The sequence below is a fragment of the Bubalus bubalis genome, chromosome 24 (assembly GCF_019923935.1).
Source record: "Bubalus bubalis isolate 160015118507 breed Murrah chromosome 24, NDDB_SH_1, whole genome shotgun sequence".
In the NCBI taxonomy this organism is placed as follows: Eukaryota; Metazoa; Chordata; class Mammalia; order Artiodactyla; family Bovidae; genus Bubalus; species Bubalus bubalis.
Genome location: NC_059180.1, coordinates 23,384,348 through 23,404,195, shown reverse-complemented (window position 1 = coordinate 23,404,195; position 19,848 = coordinate 23,384,348). Strand labels below are relative to the sequence as shown.

The 19,848-nt window shown below is 41.3% G+C and overlaps 1 protein-coding gene across 1 annotated transcript in view; it reads right to left on the bottom strand.

The window, feature by feature from the left end:
* DNAH3 (dynein axonemal heavy chain 3) overlaps positions 1-19,848 on the bottom strand; it is a 242,044-nt gene that overhangs the window by 124,574 nt on the left and 97,622 nt on the right. The window contains exons 32-37 of the mRNA XM_025274559.3: positions 15,842-15,933; positions 13,592-13,811; positions 12,864-12,998; positions 5,146-5,257; positions 3,331-3,572; positions 662-762 (exon numbers count right to left, since the gene is read on the bottom strand). Coding sequence (XP_025130344.3) covers positions 662-762; positions 3,331-3,572; positions 5,146-5,257; positions 12,864-12,998; positions 13,592-13,811; positions 15,842-15,933 — 902 coding nt within the window. The remainder of the gene's footprint in view (positions 1-661; positions 763-3,330; positions 3,573-5,145; positions 5,258-12,863; positions 12,999-13,591; positions 13,812-15,841; positions 15,934-19,848) is intronic.

The following is a 19,848-nucleotide window of genomic DNA, read 5'->3' as shown; positions in this document are numbered from 1 at the left end:
GCCGTTTATGGGGTCGCACAGAGTCGGACACAACTGAAGTGACTTAGCAACAGCAGCAGCAGCAGGGCATATAAAGGTTAAACTTTAGGAAGTAGTTCAATTCAGTCACTCAGTCGTGTCTGACTCTGCGACCCCATGGACTGCAGCATGCCAGGCTTCCCTGTCCATCACCAACTCCTCGAGCCTACTCAAACTCTTGTCTATCGCACTGGTGATGCCATCCAACCATCTCATCTTCTGTCGTCCCCTTCTCTTCCCACCTTCAATCTTTCCCAGCATCAGGGTTTTTTCAAATGAGTCAGTTCTTCACATCAAGTGGCCAAAGTATTGGAGTTTAAACCTCATCATCAGTCCTTCCAATGAATATTCAGGACTGATTTCCTTTAGGATGGACTAGTTGGATCTCCTTGCAGTTCAAGGGACTCTCAAGAGTCTTCTTCAACACCACAGTTCAAAAGCATCTTATCCAAAGTGTTTGCCTGATTTTGTATTCCTACCAGCAGTGTGGATTGAGGACTGATTTTATGACAAAGTCTGATAAAAGGTAATATAGGTGATCTGCTAGAATTTAATCATATTTGTGGATTTTTAGAGCTTTTCCTCCTGCTTAGGCTTAGTGAGGCTTCACCTTACCTCAGGGGGCCCATGCCAGGTGACTCACCTGCTCACAGTGGCTGGGGAGGCCTGTTCCAGGTCAGCCGGCTCGAAAATCAGACTCATCTTAGGACTCATCTGGATAATCTCTCCACTCATTAAACACAGCTGAAAGTACAAAGCAGAGGGGTAGAGGGCAGCAAATGGGTTGAATTCTATCTGCAAATAAAAGGCCTCAGTGGAGACAGAGATGGTTTGAATTCATTCAACAAACGTTTCTTGAGCACCTACTCTGTGCCAGGCACGATGCTAGCTATGCAGAATAAAACAGACAAAAAAATTCCTGTCCTCTTGAGCTCTGCATTCTGCTGGGAAGAACAGATGATAAGCAAAATATATAGGCTATACAAGGATGAAAATGCTTTGGAGAATGCTGTGTCTGGTGAGATGTAATGTTAAATAGGGAAGTCAAAGAACCACTGAATGGCAGCCTTAGATGAAGAATCTAGAAATTATCAGATTACAGCTAGTGTCATGGTTCCTTCCTCAGTGTTTAACACAGAACTTAATTGCACACTGGCATCCTATTTTATTTTTTCAAGTTTCCCACAAAGACTCCTTCTGGAATCCTTCAGGGACTGGTCCAGGGTTAGAGTGATAAGAATATCTCGATATCATTTTTGAAATGGAAAGATCATTAGAAGCCCTAGTGTTTAGCAGGTATATCCCTACAGAAAGCAGTGCAAATATACAGGACAGCCTCTGAGTATATACACTAAGTCTGTGGCACTGCTGCTCATTTCCCAACATGGGTTAAAGTGAGATGTTTAAGTCCTAAGATGGCTTGAGGCCTTGGTCTCTCAGGGGAAAAGAAGAAATTCCATTGCTCCATGTTTCTCCTCCTAAGTTGGTGTCTAAAGAGCTTCTTGCAAATTACCTGACCCACATCAAACATGTCTGTAATCAGGTCATTACTTGCAACCCCAGAAAGGTCACAGCTGTTATGGACTAACACCACTAACAGTGTCATCTCTGAATATCAAGAAAAGTAAAATAGACCCATAGCTGTGACAGTAGCTTGATTTCATTCAGAGCTGAGAAGAGCCATCAGGAATTTCACTGACTCTTTATACTTCTGATCTCAAGACCAACCAATACATGCGTACAATTAGTTTACATACCATAGTCCATATCATGGAATAAAACTCACTTCTATATTTATATGTTATATAATCAAAATTATGAACATGCTATTACTAGTATATGTGTGTAGTTTGGATAATTAAGCTTTCCATTGTTGAGCATGACTCAGTCTTGCAAAATGTAAATGCAGTTGGAAAATATATTTTGATTTGATAAGGAAGTATAGTCAGTGTATGAAATCTTCCCTGATTCAAGTCAATGTATGGCAAAACCAATACAATATTATAAAGTAAAATAAATAAATAAATAAGCAGAAGAAAAACAATGAATATAATAAAAAAAAAACCTCTTCTTTGAAATGGTGATAAATATGATTTTATTTTATTTTAACCTTTATATAGCACTTGCTACATGACAGGCACTATTATAAGCAGTTTGTAAATATTAATTTATCTAATCTTGCTAACAATATTATAACACAGACACTATTATCCTCATTTTACAGATGATGCAACTGAGGTATAGGTATAGCTTTCCTAAGGTTACATGACTGCTGAGTGGTAAGATAGGATCTGAACCCAGGCTGTCCAGCTCCAGAGACTAAGCTCTTTGCCACTACGCTTACTGCAGTAGGCAGAACGTATCTTCCAAAGACTGCTGTGATGTCTGCTAACCCACGTGTACTTTTGCAGTGTGATCTCACCCACCTCCATCAAGAGGTGGCATCTACTTCTCTACTTCCTTGAATCTGGAAAGGTTCTGTGACTTCTTCGACTTAACAAAATTCAGAGAAAGTAATGCTGTTTGAGTTCCAAGTAGAGATTTTAATTTCCTGCCTCTTGCAAATCAACCACCAGGTAAGGAGTGCCACTACTCCAAGACCACCAAATGATAAGCCCAAGTCACGTGGACAGGCCTGGAGGATAAGATGCTATTTGAGAGAAAGAGAGGCAGAGAGAGAGAGAGAGAGACAGAGACAGAGAGTTACAGAGAGACAGACAAGTCAAGGAGGAAAGAGCTCCCAAAAACTGAGTGAAGAAGCTACCATGGATGTGGCTCCTCTAGCCCTAGCCACCCCAGATGACATCATGAGGATTAGCTTAGCCCTTTTGAGCCTTTTCAAAATTTATAATCTACAGTATCACGAGCAAAGTTAAGCCACTAAGTATTAAGATAGTTTGCATCTTTATTTATACAGCAATGGATAACCAAAATACATCCCATATATCAGGTGCTTTGTATGGACTATCTTAATTAGCAACACCCCTATTTTATTACTACCTTTTTAACAAATGAAGAAATTGGTTCAGAGAAGTTATGTGACTTGCCCAACTTGCTCAGTTGTAAAGCTAGTAGTCCAATTTAAAGCCAGAACCAAGGCTTTTAACCATTATGCAACAGTATCTCAAAACACACTCAACTTACCCACTATAGGTAAAAACAAAAGTATAATTCATGAATTGATAACTGTTACTTTCTTATGTGGCATTTATTCTCAGTGTAAATAAGTGTATACATTATATATCCTGATCAATCACACTTCAGTAAAAGAGTTTATTCCCCATCCATGTAAAAGTGGTATCAGAAAGGTACCTTTTTATTGTCATCCAGAACAGTGTTCATATTTTCAATCCAAACAGCATCCACTGGCCCATCAAATATAATCCACTTGCGGTCATCAGACAAAGAAGATGCTTGCTCTCGGAAAGCATTGGCAAGGACACCATCTGTCCATTCATGGCTCACTTGATCAAAGCACCCATACAGCTGCCCCATGGTGATAGCCTTGGGATTAATGATCTTATACTCCACAGCAAACTCTTCCATCTGTTTGGCTGGACAAGAAGGTTCAACACAAGTCACAAAGTTTCTGGTGAAACTTTAGACAAGAGTCAATGCCATCTAAAAGGTCAAACAAATTTATCAGCATGCCATCCAAGGATAGTCCTTATAAAATTTATACTCAGTCTGTATAAAAATTGGGATAACTGGATAGGCAATGCCTTAAACTGTTAGGTTATTACAGCTATTAGTTTCTCACCATATTGTCTTCTGATGCTCATTTCAAACAAGTCAAATGAGCCATTCAGATCTAAATAAAGTCTGTCTGGGCCTAAAATAACTCAGGCAGTAAAGGAGAGAGATGCCATATAATCAGGTCTCTTTATGTATCTGGCTTTCATGGCTACCCTAGAACCTTGACTTTGACTTGAGATGAGGAAACAACTGACAGGTAAAAGATGGTTACTTTCCTTTTCCTCTATCTGAAGGGCTAGCTAAGGCCTGGAACCTCTTATTTCATTGCTCAATAAGTGTTCCCTGAGAATAGAGCACCAGGACTGAACTGGAATACACAGGCTGATGGATGGTACATCATATGTAATAACAGAAAGTAACCACACTTTTACATGATCCTTCAAAGTAAGGAAAAACTGGAGTGCATGAACCATGAACTAAATAAAGAATTGTTCCTGCAGAATCCTGAGGCAAAGACAATGGGGTAGCCTCCTTTCTCTTCATTTAGTTTCCTAGACTATATTCAATACCTAAATTACTATTTAAGTTGGAAATGCGCAAATTAGTTTTTAATGTCAAGTCAGTGCTGAAAACAAAAATCTCAAAAATCCAACAGTAACTTGTTATTACAAAAAATATTAAAGCAAAGCACACTGGAAGGGATTGTGTAAACACGGGCAGAGCGAGGCACTGCTTTTCAAAACCACAGCTTTGTGTTTTATAAAAGGAAAACCCCCAAACTTTCTCTGGCAAAAGACATAGCTTTTGTTTATTGAGTAGACACTGTGCTAAGTTATTTACCTGTATGAACTAATTTAATTATCACAATGATCCCATTATCACAATGATTCCTCAGGGAAAACAGAGGCAAAGAGAGGTTTAGTAACTTGCCCAAGGTCTGTGTCTGATTCAAAAGTCTGAGGCCTTTCTTCTACATTAAATGAAAGGAAGGAAAGGAGGAGGGAGGGAGGGAAGCAGAGTGGATGGGAGGGAGGGAGAATGAGAGGCAGAAAAAAAGGGACAGGGAAGACAAAGAAAGAGGCAAAGAAGGATGGAAAGAAAACAGAAACCATGCAGTGATCTGTTTTTAGAACAATTTTGTTTAGGCAAGTGAGTGGCAGGAGTTTCCCTCTCACTGGGAAGCTTTTGGAGAAACCACAGTTCAGCATTTGAGAAAATTCCTCCAGCCTAATGGTGCACATAAAACCCCCTGTTAGAAGCTCTCGCTCTCTTTATTTTCTGCCTGCAGACCCCTGTGTGCCATGTTCTATTTCTGGCTCTAATGTCACAATCCAGGGATGGCAAAGCTAACAGCCTAGCATCATCTCTCTTGAACCAGTCAACTAAGTGGGGACACCTGTTCTTCCTGGAAGTCAGGGATGTGAGTTTTACCTTCGTATAAATCACCCAGAGCCGCAGCCAACACTTTATAAGCACAGGTCTTGCCACCCATGGGATCTCCAACAATCATATAGCCATGTCTTACCAGCATCATCTCGTAGATCTGGGAGGAAACACCATGTAAGAAGTTAATCATTCCAAACCTCCCAGAATTGCAATTAGTCAGAAGTCAACAAGGAATGAGGGCTACAGTCATTTTTTTCATCTATTGCTTAAATATCTTTTCGATGAATAATAATATATGTGTGCATTTCAGATTTTTTAAGGGATGAGAAATACTATTTACTCTGTACCTCTCCATGTGCTAAACATGAAGTGATTCACCTAAGTCATTTCATTTAATCCACTCAGGCATGTCTTGTGCTGTGTGTGCTGTGCTTAGTCGCTCAGTCATGTCTGACTCTTTGTCACCCCATGGACTGCAGCCCACCAGGCTCCTCTGTCCATGAGGATTCCCCAGGCAAGAATACTGGAGTGGGTTGCCATGCCCTCCTCCAGGGTGTCTTCCCAACCCAGCGATTGAACCCAGGTCTCCTGCACCTCAGGTGGATTCTTTACCAACTGAGCCACCAGGCATCATTAACTACTTTCAAATGGTGGGAACGCTGAGCCCAAGAGAGGTTAACTGACTTGCCCAAGCTCATCAGTGGTGAAACCAGGATTTGACCACAGGGCCTCTGATTTCAATGCTGCCAATCTTTCCATTACACCATTTCTACTTGCTTTTAAAGAGGAAAAGGAAACAGTGGTCATTTTAGCAAACTGTATTTCTATTGGAAATTTCCTTTCTTAAGGCCTAAATGCTACTCTGACTTAATTTGAATTCTCAATAGATTAAAATGTATTTTATGAGACAGGAGAGATGCTGTAAAATACAAATGACCTTCCATGTAATTTAGCCCTTACCCTTGAGAATCAATAGCGAAGTGGAAGCTCATTTTTTGACTTTTCTTATTGTTTTGTCTGTCTGTGATGAGTAGTCTATGATAGCTGAAATGGAAATGCTTTGGTCATTTATATTAATGCGACATGTTTTCTCTTCCCTTCTAAACTGTGAATCTCTCAGAAAAAGGGAGTACATGAAGCTTTTTATTTTAAAGATTATGTTCTCATTATTTTTCACCTTCCCTGGAGGAGGAAATGGCAATCCACTCCAGTATTCTTGTCTGGAAAATCGCATGGACAGAGGAGCCTGTGGGGCTACAATCCATGGAGTTGCAAAGAATCAGACATGACTGAGCAACTAACACACATTTTTCACCTTGGAAGTGAGTTATACAGAGGGTCTAAATGAAGACAATAGGGGTGGTACAGGTACTGATAAAAGTGAGTCAGCAAATATTTGTTAAACACCTACTATGTGCCAGACACTGTTCTAGATGCTATCGACACAGGGGATAAAACAAAACAAAACAAAAATCCCCAACCATCAAGTAAAGTTTACATTCAAGTAGGAAAGACATTTCAGACAGAATAAAGATAAGTGAGTTGACTGTGCATTAGAAAGAAGAAAGGCACTTACGCTTCAATTGTCTCTCACCTTCCTCCTCACACACCTTTAAATAGATTACTGAAAGTGAAAGCCTCTCAGTCATGTCCTACTCTTTGCAACCCCATGGACTATACAGGGGGAATTTCTGTGGAATTCTCCAGGCCAGAATACTGGAGTGAGTAGCTTTTCCCTTCTCCAGGGGATCTTCCCAACCCAGGGATCAAACCTAGGTCTCCCACATTGCAGGCAGATTCTTTACCAGCTGAGTCACACGGGATGGCCAAAAATACGGGAGTGGGTAGCCTAACCCTTCTCCAGGGGATCTTATCGACCCAGGAATTGAACCAGGGTCTCCTGCATTGCAGGTGGATTCTTTACCAACTGAGATATCAGCAAAGCCCAAAATGAATTATTAAGTTATCACTATGACAAAAAAGATGGTAACTCCATACATATATTTTTGGCTGTGCTGGGTCTTCATTGCAGCATGCATTACGAAGCACAGGCTTAGTTGCCCTGCATGTAGGATTTTAGCTTCCCACCCAGGGATTCAACCTGAGTCCCCTGTATTGGAAGGTGAATTTTTAACTACTGGATCACCAGGGATCTCCTCATTTATTTTGTTTTTGAATATTGGTACTAAAATAGTTAAACTATATAAAAATTTACCTGTAGGCCTGCAAATTACTTTGAAATACATAAAAAGTAAGATAAGTGGATTATGAATGTACAGATAAGTGATAAAGTAAGTCCAAGGTAAGAAAAACCCAAGTGAGATGGTAGGTGTTGCGAGAGGGCATCAGAGGGCAGACACACTGAAACCATAATCACAGAAAACTAGCCAATCTGATCACATGGACCACAGCCTTGTCTAACTCAATGAAACTAAGCCATGCCGTGTGGGGCCACCCAAGACGGGAGGGTCATGGTGGAGAGGTCTGACAGAATGTGGTCCAATAAGAGAAGGGAATGGCAAACCACTTCAGTATTCTTGTCCTGAGAACCCCATGAACAGTATGAAAAGGCAAAATGATAGGATACTGAAAGAGGAACTCCCCAGGTCGGTAGGTACCCAATATGCTACAGGAGATCGGTGGAGAAATAACTCCAGAAAGAATGAAGGGAAGGAGCCAAAGCAAAAATAATACCCAGTTGTGGATGTGACTGGTGATAGAAGCAAGGTCCAATGCTATAAAGAGCAATATTGCATAGGAACCTGGAATGTTACGTCCATGAATCAAGGCAAATTGGAAGTGCACAAACAGGAGATGGCAAGAGTGAATGTCAACATTCTAGGAATCAGCAAACTAAAATGGTCTGGAATGGGTGAATTTAACTCAGATGACCATTATATCTACTAATGTGGGCAGGAATCCCTTAGAAGAAATGGAGTAGCCATCATGGTTAACAAAAGAGTCCGAAATGCAGTACTTGGATGCAATCTCAAAAACAACGAATGATCTCTGTTCGTTTCCAAGGCAAACCATTCAATATCATGGTGATCCAAGCCTATGCCCCAACCAGTAACGCTGAAGAAACTGAAGCTGAATGGTTCTATGAAGACCTACAAGGCCTTTTAGAACTAACACCCCAAAAAGATGTCCTTTTCATTAGAGGGGACTGGAATGCAAAAGTTGGATGTCAAGAAACACCTGGAGTAACAGACATATTTGGCCTTGGAGTACAGAATGAAGCAGGGCAAAGGCTAATAGAGTTCTGCCAAGAGAATGCACTGGTCATAGCAAACACCCTCTTCCAACAACACAAGAGAAGACTCTACACATGGACATCACCAGATGGTCAACACTGAAATCAGATTGATTATATTCTTTGCAGCCAAATATGGAGAAGCTCTATACAGTCAGCAAAAACAAGACCAGGAGCTGACTGTGGCTCAGATCATAAATTCCTTATTGCCAAATTCAGACTTAAAGTTAAGGAAGTAGGGAAAACCACTAGACCATTCAGGTATGACCTAAATCAAATCCCTTATGATTATACAGTGGAAGTGAAAAATAGTTTTAAGGGACTAGATCCGATAGACAGAGTACCTGATAAACTATGGATGGAGGTTCATGACATTGTATAGAAGATAGGGATCAAGACCATCCCCATGGAAAAGAAATGCAAAAAAGCAAAATGGATGTCTGAAGAGGTCATACAAATAGCTGTGAAAAGAAGAGAAGTGAAAAGCAAAGGAGAAAAGGAAAGATATTCCCCTTTGAATGAAGAGTTCCAAAGAATAGCAAGGACAGATAAGAAAGCCTTCCTCAGTGATCAATGCAAAGAAATAGAGGAAAACAACAGAATGGGAAAGACTAGAGATCTCTTCAAGAAAATTACAGATACCAAGGGAACATTTCATGCAAAGATGGGCTTGATAAAGGACAGAAATGGTAGGGACCTAACAGAAGCAGAAGATATTAAGAAGAGGTGGAAAGAATACATGGAAGAACTGTACAAAAAAGATCTTCATGATCTAGATAACCACGATGGTGTGATCACTCATTAGAGCCAGACGTCCTGGAATGCAAAGTTTAGTGGGCCTTAGGAAGCATCACTAGGAATAAAGCTAGTGAAGGTGATGGAATTCCAGTTGAGCTATTTCAAATCGTAAAAGATGATGCTATGAAAATGCTGCACTCAATATGCCAGCAAATTTGGAAAACTCAGCAGTGGCCACAGGACTGGAAAAGGTCAGTTTTCATTCCAATCCCAAAGAAAGGCAATGCCAAAGAATGCTCAAACTACTGCACAATTGCACTCATCTCACACGCTAGCAAAGTAATGCTCAATATTCACCAAGCCAAGCTTCAACAGTATGTGAACCATGACATTCCAGATGTTCAAGCTGGTTTTAGAAAAGGCAAAGGAACAAGAGATCAAATTGCCAAGATCTGTTGGGTCATCGAAAAAGCAAGAGAGTTCCAGTAAAACATCTACTTCTGCTTATTGACTACGCCAAAGTCTTTGACTATGTGGATCACAGTAAACTGTGGAAAATTCTTAAAGAGATAGTAATACCAGACAACCTGACCTGCCTCCTGAGAAATCTGCATGCAGGTCAAGAATCAACAGTTAGAACTGGACATGGAACAACAAACTTGTTCCAATTCGGGAAAGGAGTACATCAAGGCTGTATATTGTCAACCTTCTTATTTAACTTATATGCAGAGTATATCATGCAAAATGCCAGGCTCGATGAAGCACAAGTTGGAATCAATTTGCTGGGAGAAATATCAATAACCTCAGATATGCAGATGACATCACCCTTATGGCAGAAATCTAAGAGGAACTGAAGAGCCTCTTGATGAAAGTGAAAGAGGAGAGTGAGAAAGTTGGCTTAAAACTCAATATTCAGAAAACTAACATCTGGTCCCATCACTTCATGGCAAATAGATGGGGAAACAATGGAGACAGTGAGAGACTTTATTTTCTTGGGCTCCAAAATCACTGTAGATGGTGATTGCAGCCATGAAATTAAAAGATGCTTACTCCTTGGAAGGAAAGTTATGACCAACCTAGACAGCATATTAAAAAGCAGTTTTTAATATTACTCTGTCAACAAAGGTCTGTCTAGTCAAAGCTATGATTTTTCCAGTAGTCATGTATGGATGTGAGAGTTGGACTATAAAGAAAGTTGAGCTCCGAAGAATTGATGCTTTTGAACTGTGGTGTTGAAGAAGACTCTTGAGAGTCCCTTGGACTGCAAGGAGATCCAACCAGTCCATCTTAAAGAAATCAGTCCTGAATATTCATTGGAAGGACTGATGCTGAAGCTGAAACTCCAATACTTTGGCCACCTGATGCAAAGAACTGACTCATTTGAAAAGACCCTGATGGTGGGGAAAATTGAAGGCAGGAGGAGAAGGGGACCACAAGGGATAAGATGGTTGGATGGCATTACTGACTTGATGGACATGAGCTTGAGTGAGCTCCAGAAGTTGGTGATGGACAGGGAAGCCTGGAGTGCTGCAGTCCATAGGGTTGCAAAGAGTCAGACACAACTGAGCGACTCAACTCACTGAACTGAACTGATATATAGTGCATCTATAAAATCCCAAAGAATAATTGGGATTCAATATTGGGTTAAATGAATTGTGTCAAAACTACCAGACTTGATGACATAGTAGGGAAAAATATTCTTAATGAGAGAGTAGAGGAAATTTTTTTAGTAATTTTAAAAAATTAATTAATTTGTTTTTGGCTGTGCTGGGTCTTTGTTGCTTCATGGGCTTTTCTCTAGTTGCATCAAGCAAGGGCTACTCTCTATTTGTGGTGTGTGGGCTGCTCATTGCGATGACTCTTGCTATTGTGGAGCATAGGTTCGAGAGCTTGTGGGCTTCAGTAGTTGAGGCACATGGGCTCAATAGTTTTGGCTCCTAGAACTCAGGCTCAATAGTTGTTGTTCATGGGCTTAACTGCTCTGCAGCATGTGGGATCTTCCTGGATCAGGGATTGAATCTGTGTCTCCTGCACTGGCAGGTGGATTCCTTACCACTGAGCCACCAAAGAAGCCCTGGGAAAAATTTTTATTCCTAGAAATTTTATTCTGATTCAGAATCTGGAGACCAGGGTCCTAACCTTGATCTTTGATTCTCAATAACAATATGATTTTGTGAAATGATGATGCTTTGCATGTCTGTGGAGATGGTGGGGTTGACAATGATACAGTAATCAGTCACCATATCTGGCAGTTTACATATTTCTTGTCTCAATATTACTCTGTGGGAAAGGTTTTACTGTCTTTATTTTATAGATGAGGAAACTGGGGCTCAGAATGTTGAACTAACTTGTCTAAAATCTCACAGCAAAAAACGGAAGGGGGTGAGATTTGAAACTAGGTCTATATGAATCCAAATCTGTTCCCTCTCTGGATGCCAGTGTTCTTATGGGGCCAAACACCAGATGGCATTTAAGGTCCCTTGTAGTTCTGTCCTATGATTCTGCAGAAAAAGTGCATTTGAGACTTACATTATTCAGTTTATGTCTTTAAGGTAGTTTTACATAGAAAGTGATCGTAGGGAAGGAAACCTGAAATTAGGTGAAGTTTCACTAAGGTTCTCCAAGATTGAAACTGTAGAGACACTTCTTTCATGTATTAGTAACAGCACCTTGATTTTCCCTGAGGAACCACCACTTTATGTTTCAGTCCACATGACTTGACTTGGGTGGCTCTGACTCCATCTCCACTTCTGGCAGAGGTGGGGTTATTACTGTCTCCTTCTTATCTTTGTAATTGCTTCAGGGATGGTCATGTGACTTTATCAACACCATCCAAAGCTAATCCTGAGACTTTTTTGCTGAGGACACTCTGAGAGTGATGTTCTTTTTCCTTCTGGACTTGAACATGAGACAATTTAAGTCTGAGGTTACTGGGGGCCTACCTGAGAATGAGTTTTTCATGCAGAGAGAAGCAGAATCCAGAAATGGAGAGAGATGGATTCCTGATGACATTATCTAAATAAAATCTGTATCCTCCTATGCCTGAGGCCAACATATCTCTGGACTTTTCAAGTTAGGTGAGTAAATTCCGTTTTATTGACTAAGACAGTTTGAACTGAATTTCTATCATTGGGAGGGTGCTTCCGTCATAGCTCAGTTTGTAAAGAATCTGCCTGCAATGCAGGAGACCCTGGTTTGATTCCTGGGTCGGGAAGCTCCCCTGGAGAAGGGATAGGCTACCCATTCCAGTATTCTTGGGCTTCCCTTGTGGCTCAGCTGGTAAAGAATCTGCCTGCAATGTGGGAGACCTGGGTTCGATCCCTGGGTTTGGAAGATCCCCTGGAGAAGGGAAAGGCTACCCACTCCAGTATCTGGCGTGAAGAATTCCATGAACTATATAGTCCACAGGGTTGCGAAGAGTCAGACACAACTGAGCGACTTCCACGTTCACATTCTATCACTGAGAACCAAAAAAGTCTTGACTAATTCAAAGCACAATGCCCCGAAAGGTTCTATTTCATCCCTAAATTAAAAAAAAAAGAAAGAAAGAAACCCCAGGGAAGATGGTGATAGGAAAAATATTGGATTTTAAACGCCAATTCCTAGAAATGAAAATTGAAGGCACAATGGATTGTTAAGTGTCTTCATCTCTACCTTCAGCTCTAATTTCCAATTGCCATCAGTTCAGTTTCAATCTACCATAGTTCTTTGTGATATCTGACCTCAGCAAATAATAAACAGGTACATTTCCACATAGGTACATGGAACCAACCTGGATAATTTTTCCAATAAACCAAGGTACTGGCTGAAGTTTCATCTTTTTGATGTTCGCATTTAGTACTTCCATAAAAACTGCATAGTCTGGCTGTGGAAGAATAACTCCAGGAAACAAGTCTGATATAATTCCCTGTTAACAAAAATTCAAGATGCGAAAAGTATGAATTATCAGGTATATAACCTCAACATTTTTTTTAATGGAATCTACAAATAGCAGGAATCCTTGGAAAATTCCAAACCTCAATTATCCTATACCAAAATCATGTACCTTATCCACAATTACAAATTCCAACAATATTTGTTAAACATGATGTTTCTTCCCAATAATTTAAAAAGTCAGCAAATAGCTAATGTCTGTGCTATTTCAGTCATTACACTAGGAATGAACAAAATGGCCATGCTTTCTGTCTTTAAGAGCTTACAGCTTAGTAAGGAAGATAGGTGTTAAAATAGTTACAAAACAATTATATTTGATATAAACAACTAACTACTCACACTCAACAGCAAATATTATCCTATTAGTGAAACTATTTTTATTAAAAATCAAGAATTAGGGATACTGCTATTACCATTATTACTTAATATTTGGGGGAGGGTATCTGGCAATAGGGATGCTGGCTAGAGAATGGAAAGGGTGTAAGGAGTGGAAGAGGTGCCAAAATTTTTTTTCATCTTGGGAAGTAGAATCTCAGTGCTTAGCCAAGGTCTCAAACCATTGCATACCTGAAACAGAGGGACATCTTGAGCCAAGAACTTGGCCAGGTTGACATCAAGCAAGGCCCGGAGCAGCAGGACACTCTCATTCTCCTCTGGATACTTGAGTTTCAGGTTGCCAGCAGCAGTGAGCACAGACTTGACAGCACGCATGCCATAGTCATAGTGATGCTGGGAGGAGAGTTGCTCTGAACACAGGCGGTAGGTTGCAACAATCTTCTGAGCAAGACTGGGAGGGCAAAGACATGTCCGCAGACCCTCCAGTAAGGCCCATGTCTTGCTCAGCAGACATTCCCAACATGTTGTGCCCTGACCCTTCAGGAGCCAGGCTTGCCCATGAATGTGATGGAAAAATCATATCATTTGAAGGTTTCTTCATAGAGTTACCATAATGACCTAAGGAAGCACTATAACTCTCTTTCAAAGGTAGGATGAAAAATAGCGAGCACATACATAAGTATAATATGTACTGTATAAGAAATTGCACGTGTTTATAATCTTATGTGTATATATGAGTGTATGTGTATGCCACACATAGACACATTTGGGAAGATTACATCGAATGATTAACAATGTTAGTGCCTATAGAGTGGGGCTACTAAGAGATACAATGAAGTGAAGTGAAGTGAAGTGAAGTGAAGTTGCTCGGTCATGTCCGACTCTGCGACCCCATGGACTGTAGCCTACTACGTTCCTCTGTCCATGGGATTTTCCAGGCAAGAGTACTGGACTGGGTGAGTACTGGAGTGGGTTGACATTTCCTTCTCCAGAGGATCTTCCTGACCCAGGGATCAAACCCAGGTCTCCCGCACGGTAGGCAGATGCTTTACTGTCTAAGCCACCAGAGGACACTCAATTTTGCACTTCTGTAACATTACAATTTTTTTCAATATCCATCTTTTAATTTAAGAAAACCAACTCAAAAATTAGTATACTCAGCACATAACACATGTATGCTCATGTGCACTACCATATCTGATTCTTCCTGAGCACACAGGGGACCACATTTCCCAGCCTTCCCCACAGGGGTGGCCACATCGCTGACTCCTAGCCAGTGGCATATGAATGAAGTGGAAGTATGCCACTTTAAGGGCTGGTCCATAAAAACTGCCTCCATAAGCTCCTCCATGCTCATGTGTTATAGCTGTGAGATATAAGTTACCTGGGTTCCTTGGGGAAGAACTCCCCTGATCACAGACACCCATTTTGGATTTTCAGGGAGTGAAAAATAAAACTTTTACTATGCTAAGCCATTGGAATTTGGAGGTCAGGTTTACCCTAACTAATGTGCTGATGCATGTTTTCCTTGCAGGACTCCTGTCTAACAAGACTGCTTTACACTAAAAGCAAAGACTGTGTTGCTCACCAGCACCTAGGACTGGGCAGGACATAAGGTAGATGGCTCAATGAAGGCTTGCCAATTGAATAAATGAATTGAACAGGCAAATCAATGTAAGCCAAGTCTCCTATAGAAAACAATAAACTAAACCTCTTATGACTGAGGCAGCCTCTTAGCCTAGTAAGGATGACACATTCTGTTGAGAACATCTATAGCCCTGTGCATTAAGAGCAATGACTTCCAGACCACAAAGACACTTTGGGCCTTGTGGAGATATCTGTGGTAACAAAAAAATCAATTGATTATGGCCAAGCAATGTGAAAAGGCAAATGTAAAATTTGAAATAGATCAATAAAAGCCATTTTACAGTGAATATTCACAATTCTGGTTATATGTGAAAAAGAGACTGATGCTTGTGTATGTCTGTGTCTCAGAAAACTGGGTAATACTTGAGAGATAATTAAGTTGATTGGAGTAAATAAATATTATATTGCTAACAAAGTTAATTCTAAATTATATTAATTTTTCTTCTTCAATCTTGATCAAAAACAACTCAACCTTGAAATAATTTCATGTCTTTCAGTCATTTAGGAATGTGTGTGTGTGTGTGTGTGTGTGTGTGTGTGTGTTAACAGTGAGGGATAGAGAAGAAATGAGTGAGTCTTCCTTAGAAGTAGTCCAGATATATATAAAGGGAGTGGAGGGCTCTTTCTTGGGAATCTTGGCCATTTCCTAGTCAGAGAAGGGGTCAAGACAGAGACCAGGGCTATGTACATTCAGATAAACTTGTGAGTAAAAGCATATATCTCAAGTTTCTCTTTTTTTTGTTTTCCAATGGACAATTTACCTTGAATCCACCCTACAAAAAGTCATTCCATCACTCTTTCTTTAAAACACACTGGAAAGCCAATATAACGTACCTTCTGGAGTCTAGAAATCCCATAGAGTAGAGGGAGATTTCTCCAATGAGGGCATAATCTGGCACCATCATGGCCACTGTCCGAAACAAGGCCTGGAAAAGAAATGCCATTCAGAACCTAAATTTGTAAGGTGAAAACTGGGGAAGGCACATCTAAAGAGGCAAAGAGAAGTAACATGATCATTCAGACCACCCAGTGACAGTCAAGGAAAGGAAGGCTGGAGGACAAATCAGTGCACAGAGACTGTCTTTACCAGATGGATCCACTGCTCCACGAACCTCCCCACTAGCCTTGTCCAAATACATTGGGTCCCTCAATGGTTGTGTGAAAGGCTTTAGGTGCCAGTATCCTAGCAACACTTCATCCTCCTATGCCAAATGGAGTTTCAATAGCTTCAGTCAACTATTGGAGCTTTCTGGTGTTCAATGTAGACAGCAGAAGTCATTCAGGGATGCAGGATAATTATATAGCAGAAGAATCCTGAAGTTAGACAGATTTTGATTTAAAAAATCAAGTCCTTGTTCTGCTACATAACAACTGTGGATAAGTTAGGTAACCCCGCTAGACCTCAGGTCTTTAACCTCAAAATGGTCTAACAACTATGCCCTCTTCATAGTTATCATGAGGGCAAATACCTTACAAATAGCTGTGAAAAGAAGAGAAGTGAAAAGCAAAGGAGAAAAGGAAAGATATAAGCATCTGAATGCAGAGTTCCAAAGAGTAGCAAGAAGAGATAAGAGCCTTCTTCAGCAATCAATGCAAAGAAATAGAGGAAAACAACAGAATGGGAAAGACTAGGGATCTCTTCAAGAAAATCAGAGATACCAAAGGAACATTTCATGCAAAGATGAGCTCGATAAAGGACAGAAATGGTATGGACCTAACAGAAGCAGAAGATATTAAGAAAAGATGGCAAGAATACACAGAAGAACTGTACAAAAAAGATCTTCACGACCCAGATAATCACAATGGTGTGATCACTGACCTAGAGCCAGACATCCTGGAATGTGAAGTCACATGGGTCTTAGAAAGCATCACTACGAACAAAGCTAGTGGAGGTGATGGAATTCCAGTTGAGCTATTCCAAATCCTGAAAGATGATGCTGTGAAAGTGCTGCACTCAATATGCCAGCACATTTGGAAAACTCAGCAGTGGCCACAGGACTGTAAAAGGTCAGTTTTCATTCCAATCCCAAAGAAAGGCAATGCCAAAGAATGCTCAAACTACCACACAATTGCACTCATCTCACACGCTAGTAAAGTAATGCTCAAAATTCTCCAAGCCAGGCTTCAGCAATATGTGAACCATGAAATTCCTGATGTCCAAGCTGGTTTTAGAAAAGGCAGAGGAACCAGAGATCAAATTGCCAACATCTGCTGGATCATCGAAAAAGGAAGAGAGTTCCAGAAAAACATCTATTTCTGCTTTATTGACTATGCCAAAGCCTTTGACTGTGTGGATCACAATAAACTGTGGAAAATTCTTCAAGAGATGGGAATACCAGACCACCTGATCTGCCTCTTGAGAAATTTGTATGCAGGTCAGGAAGCAACACTTAGAACTGGACATGGAACAACAGACTGGTTCCAAATAGGAAAAGGAGTTCGTCAAGGCTGTATATTGTCACCCTGCTTATTTAACGTCTATGCAGAGTACATCATGAGAAACGCTGGACTGGAAGAAACACAAGCTGGAATCAAGATTGCTGGGAGAAATATCAATAACCTCAGATATGCAGATGACACCACCCTTATGGCAGAAAGTGAAGAGGAACTCAAAAGCCTCTTGATGAAAGTGAAAGTGGAGAGTGAAAAAGTTGGCTTAAAGCTCAACATTCAGAAAACTAAGATCATGGCATCCGGTCCCATCACTTCATGGGAAATAGATGGGGAAACAGTGGAAACAGTGTCAGACTTTATTTTTCTGGGCTCCAAAATCACTGCAGATGGTGACTGCAGCCATGAAATTAAAAGACGCTTACTCCTTGGAAGGAAAGTTATGACCAACCTAGATAGCATCTTCAAAAGCAGAGACATTACTTTGCCAACAAAGGTTCGTCTAGTCAAGGCTATGGTTTTTCCTGTGGTCATGTATGGATGTGAGAGTTGGACTGTGAAGAAGGCTGAGCGCCGAAGAATTGCTGCTTTTGAACTGTGGTGTTGGAGAAGACTCTTGAGAGTCTCTTGGACTGCAAGGAGATCCAACCAGTCCATTCTGAAGGAGATCAGCCCTGGGATTTCTTTGGAAGGAATGATGCTAAAGCTGAAACTCCAGTACTTTGGCCACCTCATGCGAAGAGTTGACTCACTGGAAAAGACTGATGCTGGGAGGGATTGGGGGCAGGAGGAGAAGGGGACAACAGAGGATGAGATGGCTGGATGGCATCACTGACTCAATGGACGTGAGTCTGAGTGAACTCCGGGAGTTGGTGATGGACAGGGAGGCCTGGCGTGCTGTGATTCATGGGGTCGCAAAGAGTCAGACACAACTGAGTGACTGATCTGATATGATCTGATCTGAAGTGATTAAAAAGGTGTATAGCACATAGTAAGGGCTCAATAAACATCAGGTATTGTTATTATTGGGGCTTTCCAGGTGGTGCTAGCAGTAAAGAACCCGCCTGCCAATGCAAGAGACATAAGAGACGTGGGTTTGATCCCCGGGTGGGGAAGATTCCCTGGAGTAGGGCATGGCAACCCATTCTAGTATTCTTGCATGGAGAATCCCATGGACAGAGGAGCCTGGTGGGCTACAGCCCATAGAGTCGCAAAGAGCTGGACATGACTTAAAGGACTTTGTATTTTTGATCTTAGAGGAGAAGAGACTTGCCTAAGTCATGCAGTTAGAGGTAGAGCCAAGACTAGAATCCAGACTTCCTGACACCAACCCTGAGTGTTGTCTACTGGGCTACACTGTCTCATGAACGTTGTTTATGCAGATCTAGCATGGTTGTTTGGAGAAGGCAATGGCACCCCACTCCAGTACTCTTGCCTGGAAAATCCCATGGATGGAGGAGCCTGGTAGGCTGCAGTCCATGGGGTAGCAAAGAGTCAGACACAACTGAGCGACTTCCCTTTGACTTTTCACTTTCATGCATTGGAGAAGGAAATGGCAACCCACTCCAGTGTTCTTGCCTGGAGAATCCCAGGGATGGGGGAGCCTGGTGGGCTGCCGTCTATGGGGTCACACAGAGTCAGACGCGACTGAAGCAACTTAGCAGCAGCAGCAGCATGGTTGTTAGCTGGGAGGGATGCAGGAGGGACTTAACAACAATTGTGCACTATAAAATGAGAAACGTGGGTTCAAATTCTACTTTGGTGTCTACTGGTCTATGTTGATCTAGAGAGGAGGGGTCACTTGTAGGGATTTCCTTGGCTTCTTTTCTATTCCCAGGGAGGAGGAGGAGTGGTATATGTGAATTAGATTCCAGGAACTAATCAGAATGCATTTCTAGCAGATGGAGCATCATATGCTATTGTGAATATACATTTTTGTCCAGGTCTCTCTTTCACTTGAGGGAATGGAACAATAATTTGAAAGAAAACCTATAAAAAGTGGGTCTTGAAGTCTCTCTTTCTTCATGCAGTTGGGGGGGCTAGATGCTCCACAGGTAGAGACCCAGTCACTTTGCACTTTGGGTTTTTTTCATCTATGAGAGCAGCATGCTAAGGTCATTTAGTGCCTGTCCTCTTGAAGATGGCCTGGCTGGCATTCTCTCTCTCCTACTTCAGAGGCACTTTCCTTTCGCCATAGCAGCAGGGCCAATGCTTATTGCCATGGTTGTAGCTCAGGCCAGTTGAGCAGTAGGTCTCGAGGATATATTAGCTCTCTTGTTATCTCTCTAGCTGGTTGGAACATTCTGCTTTGGTGTGGACACCACTTGGGCCTAACTAGCTTAGCTCCATGTGCTCTAGTCTTGGTTTACCAGCGTTCTCTGTGTTGAACTTTGATGCTGTCTTATATGCCGATCTGTTTTATTTGGTCTACAATGATTTTATTTTGCCTA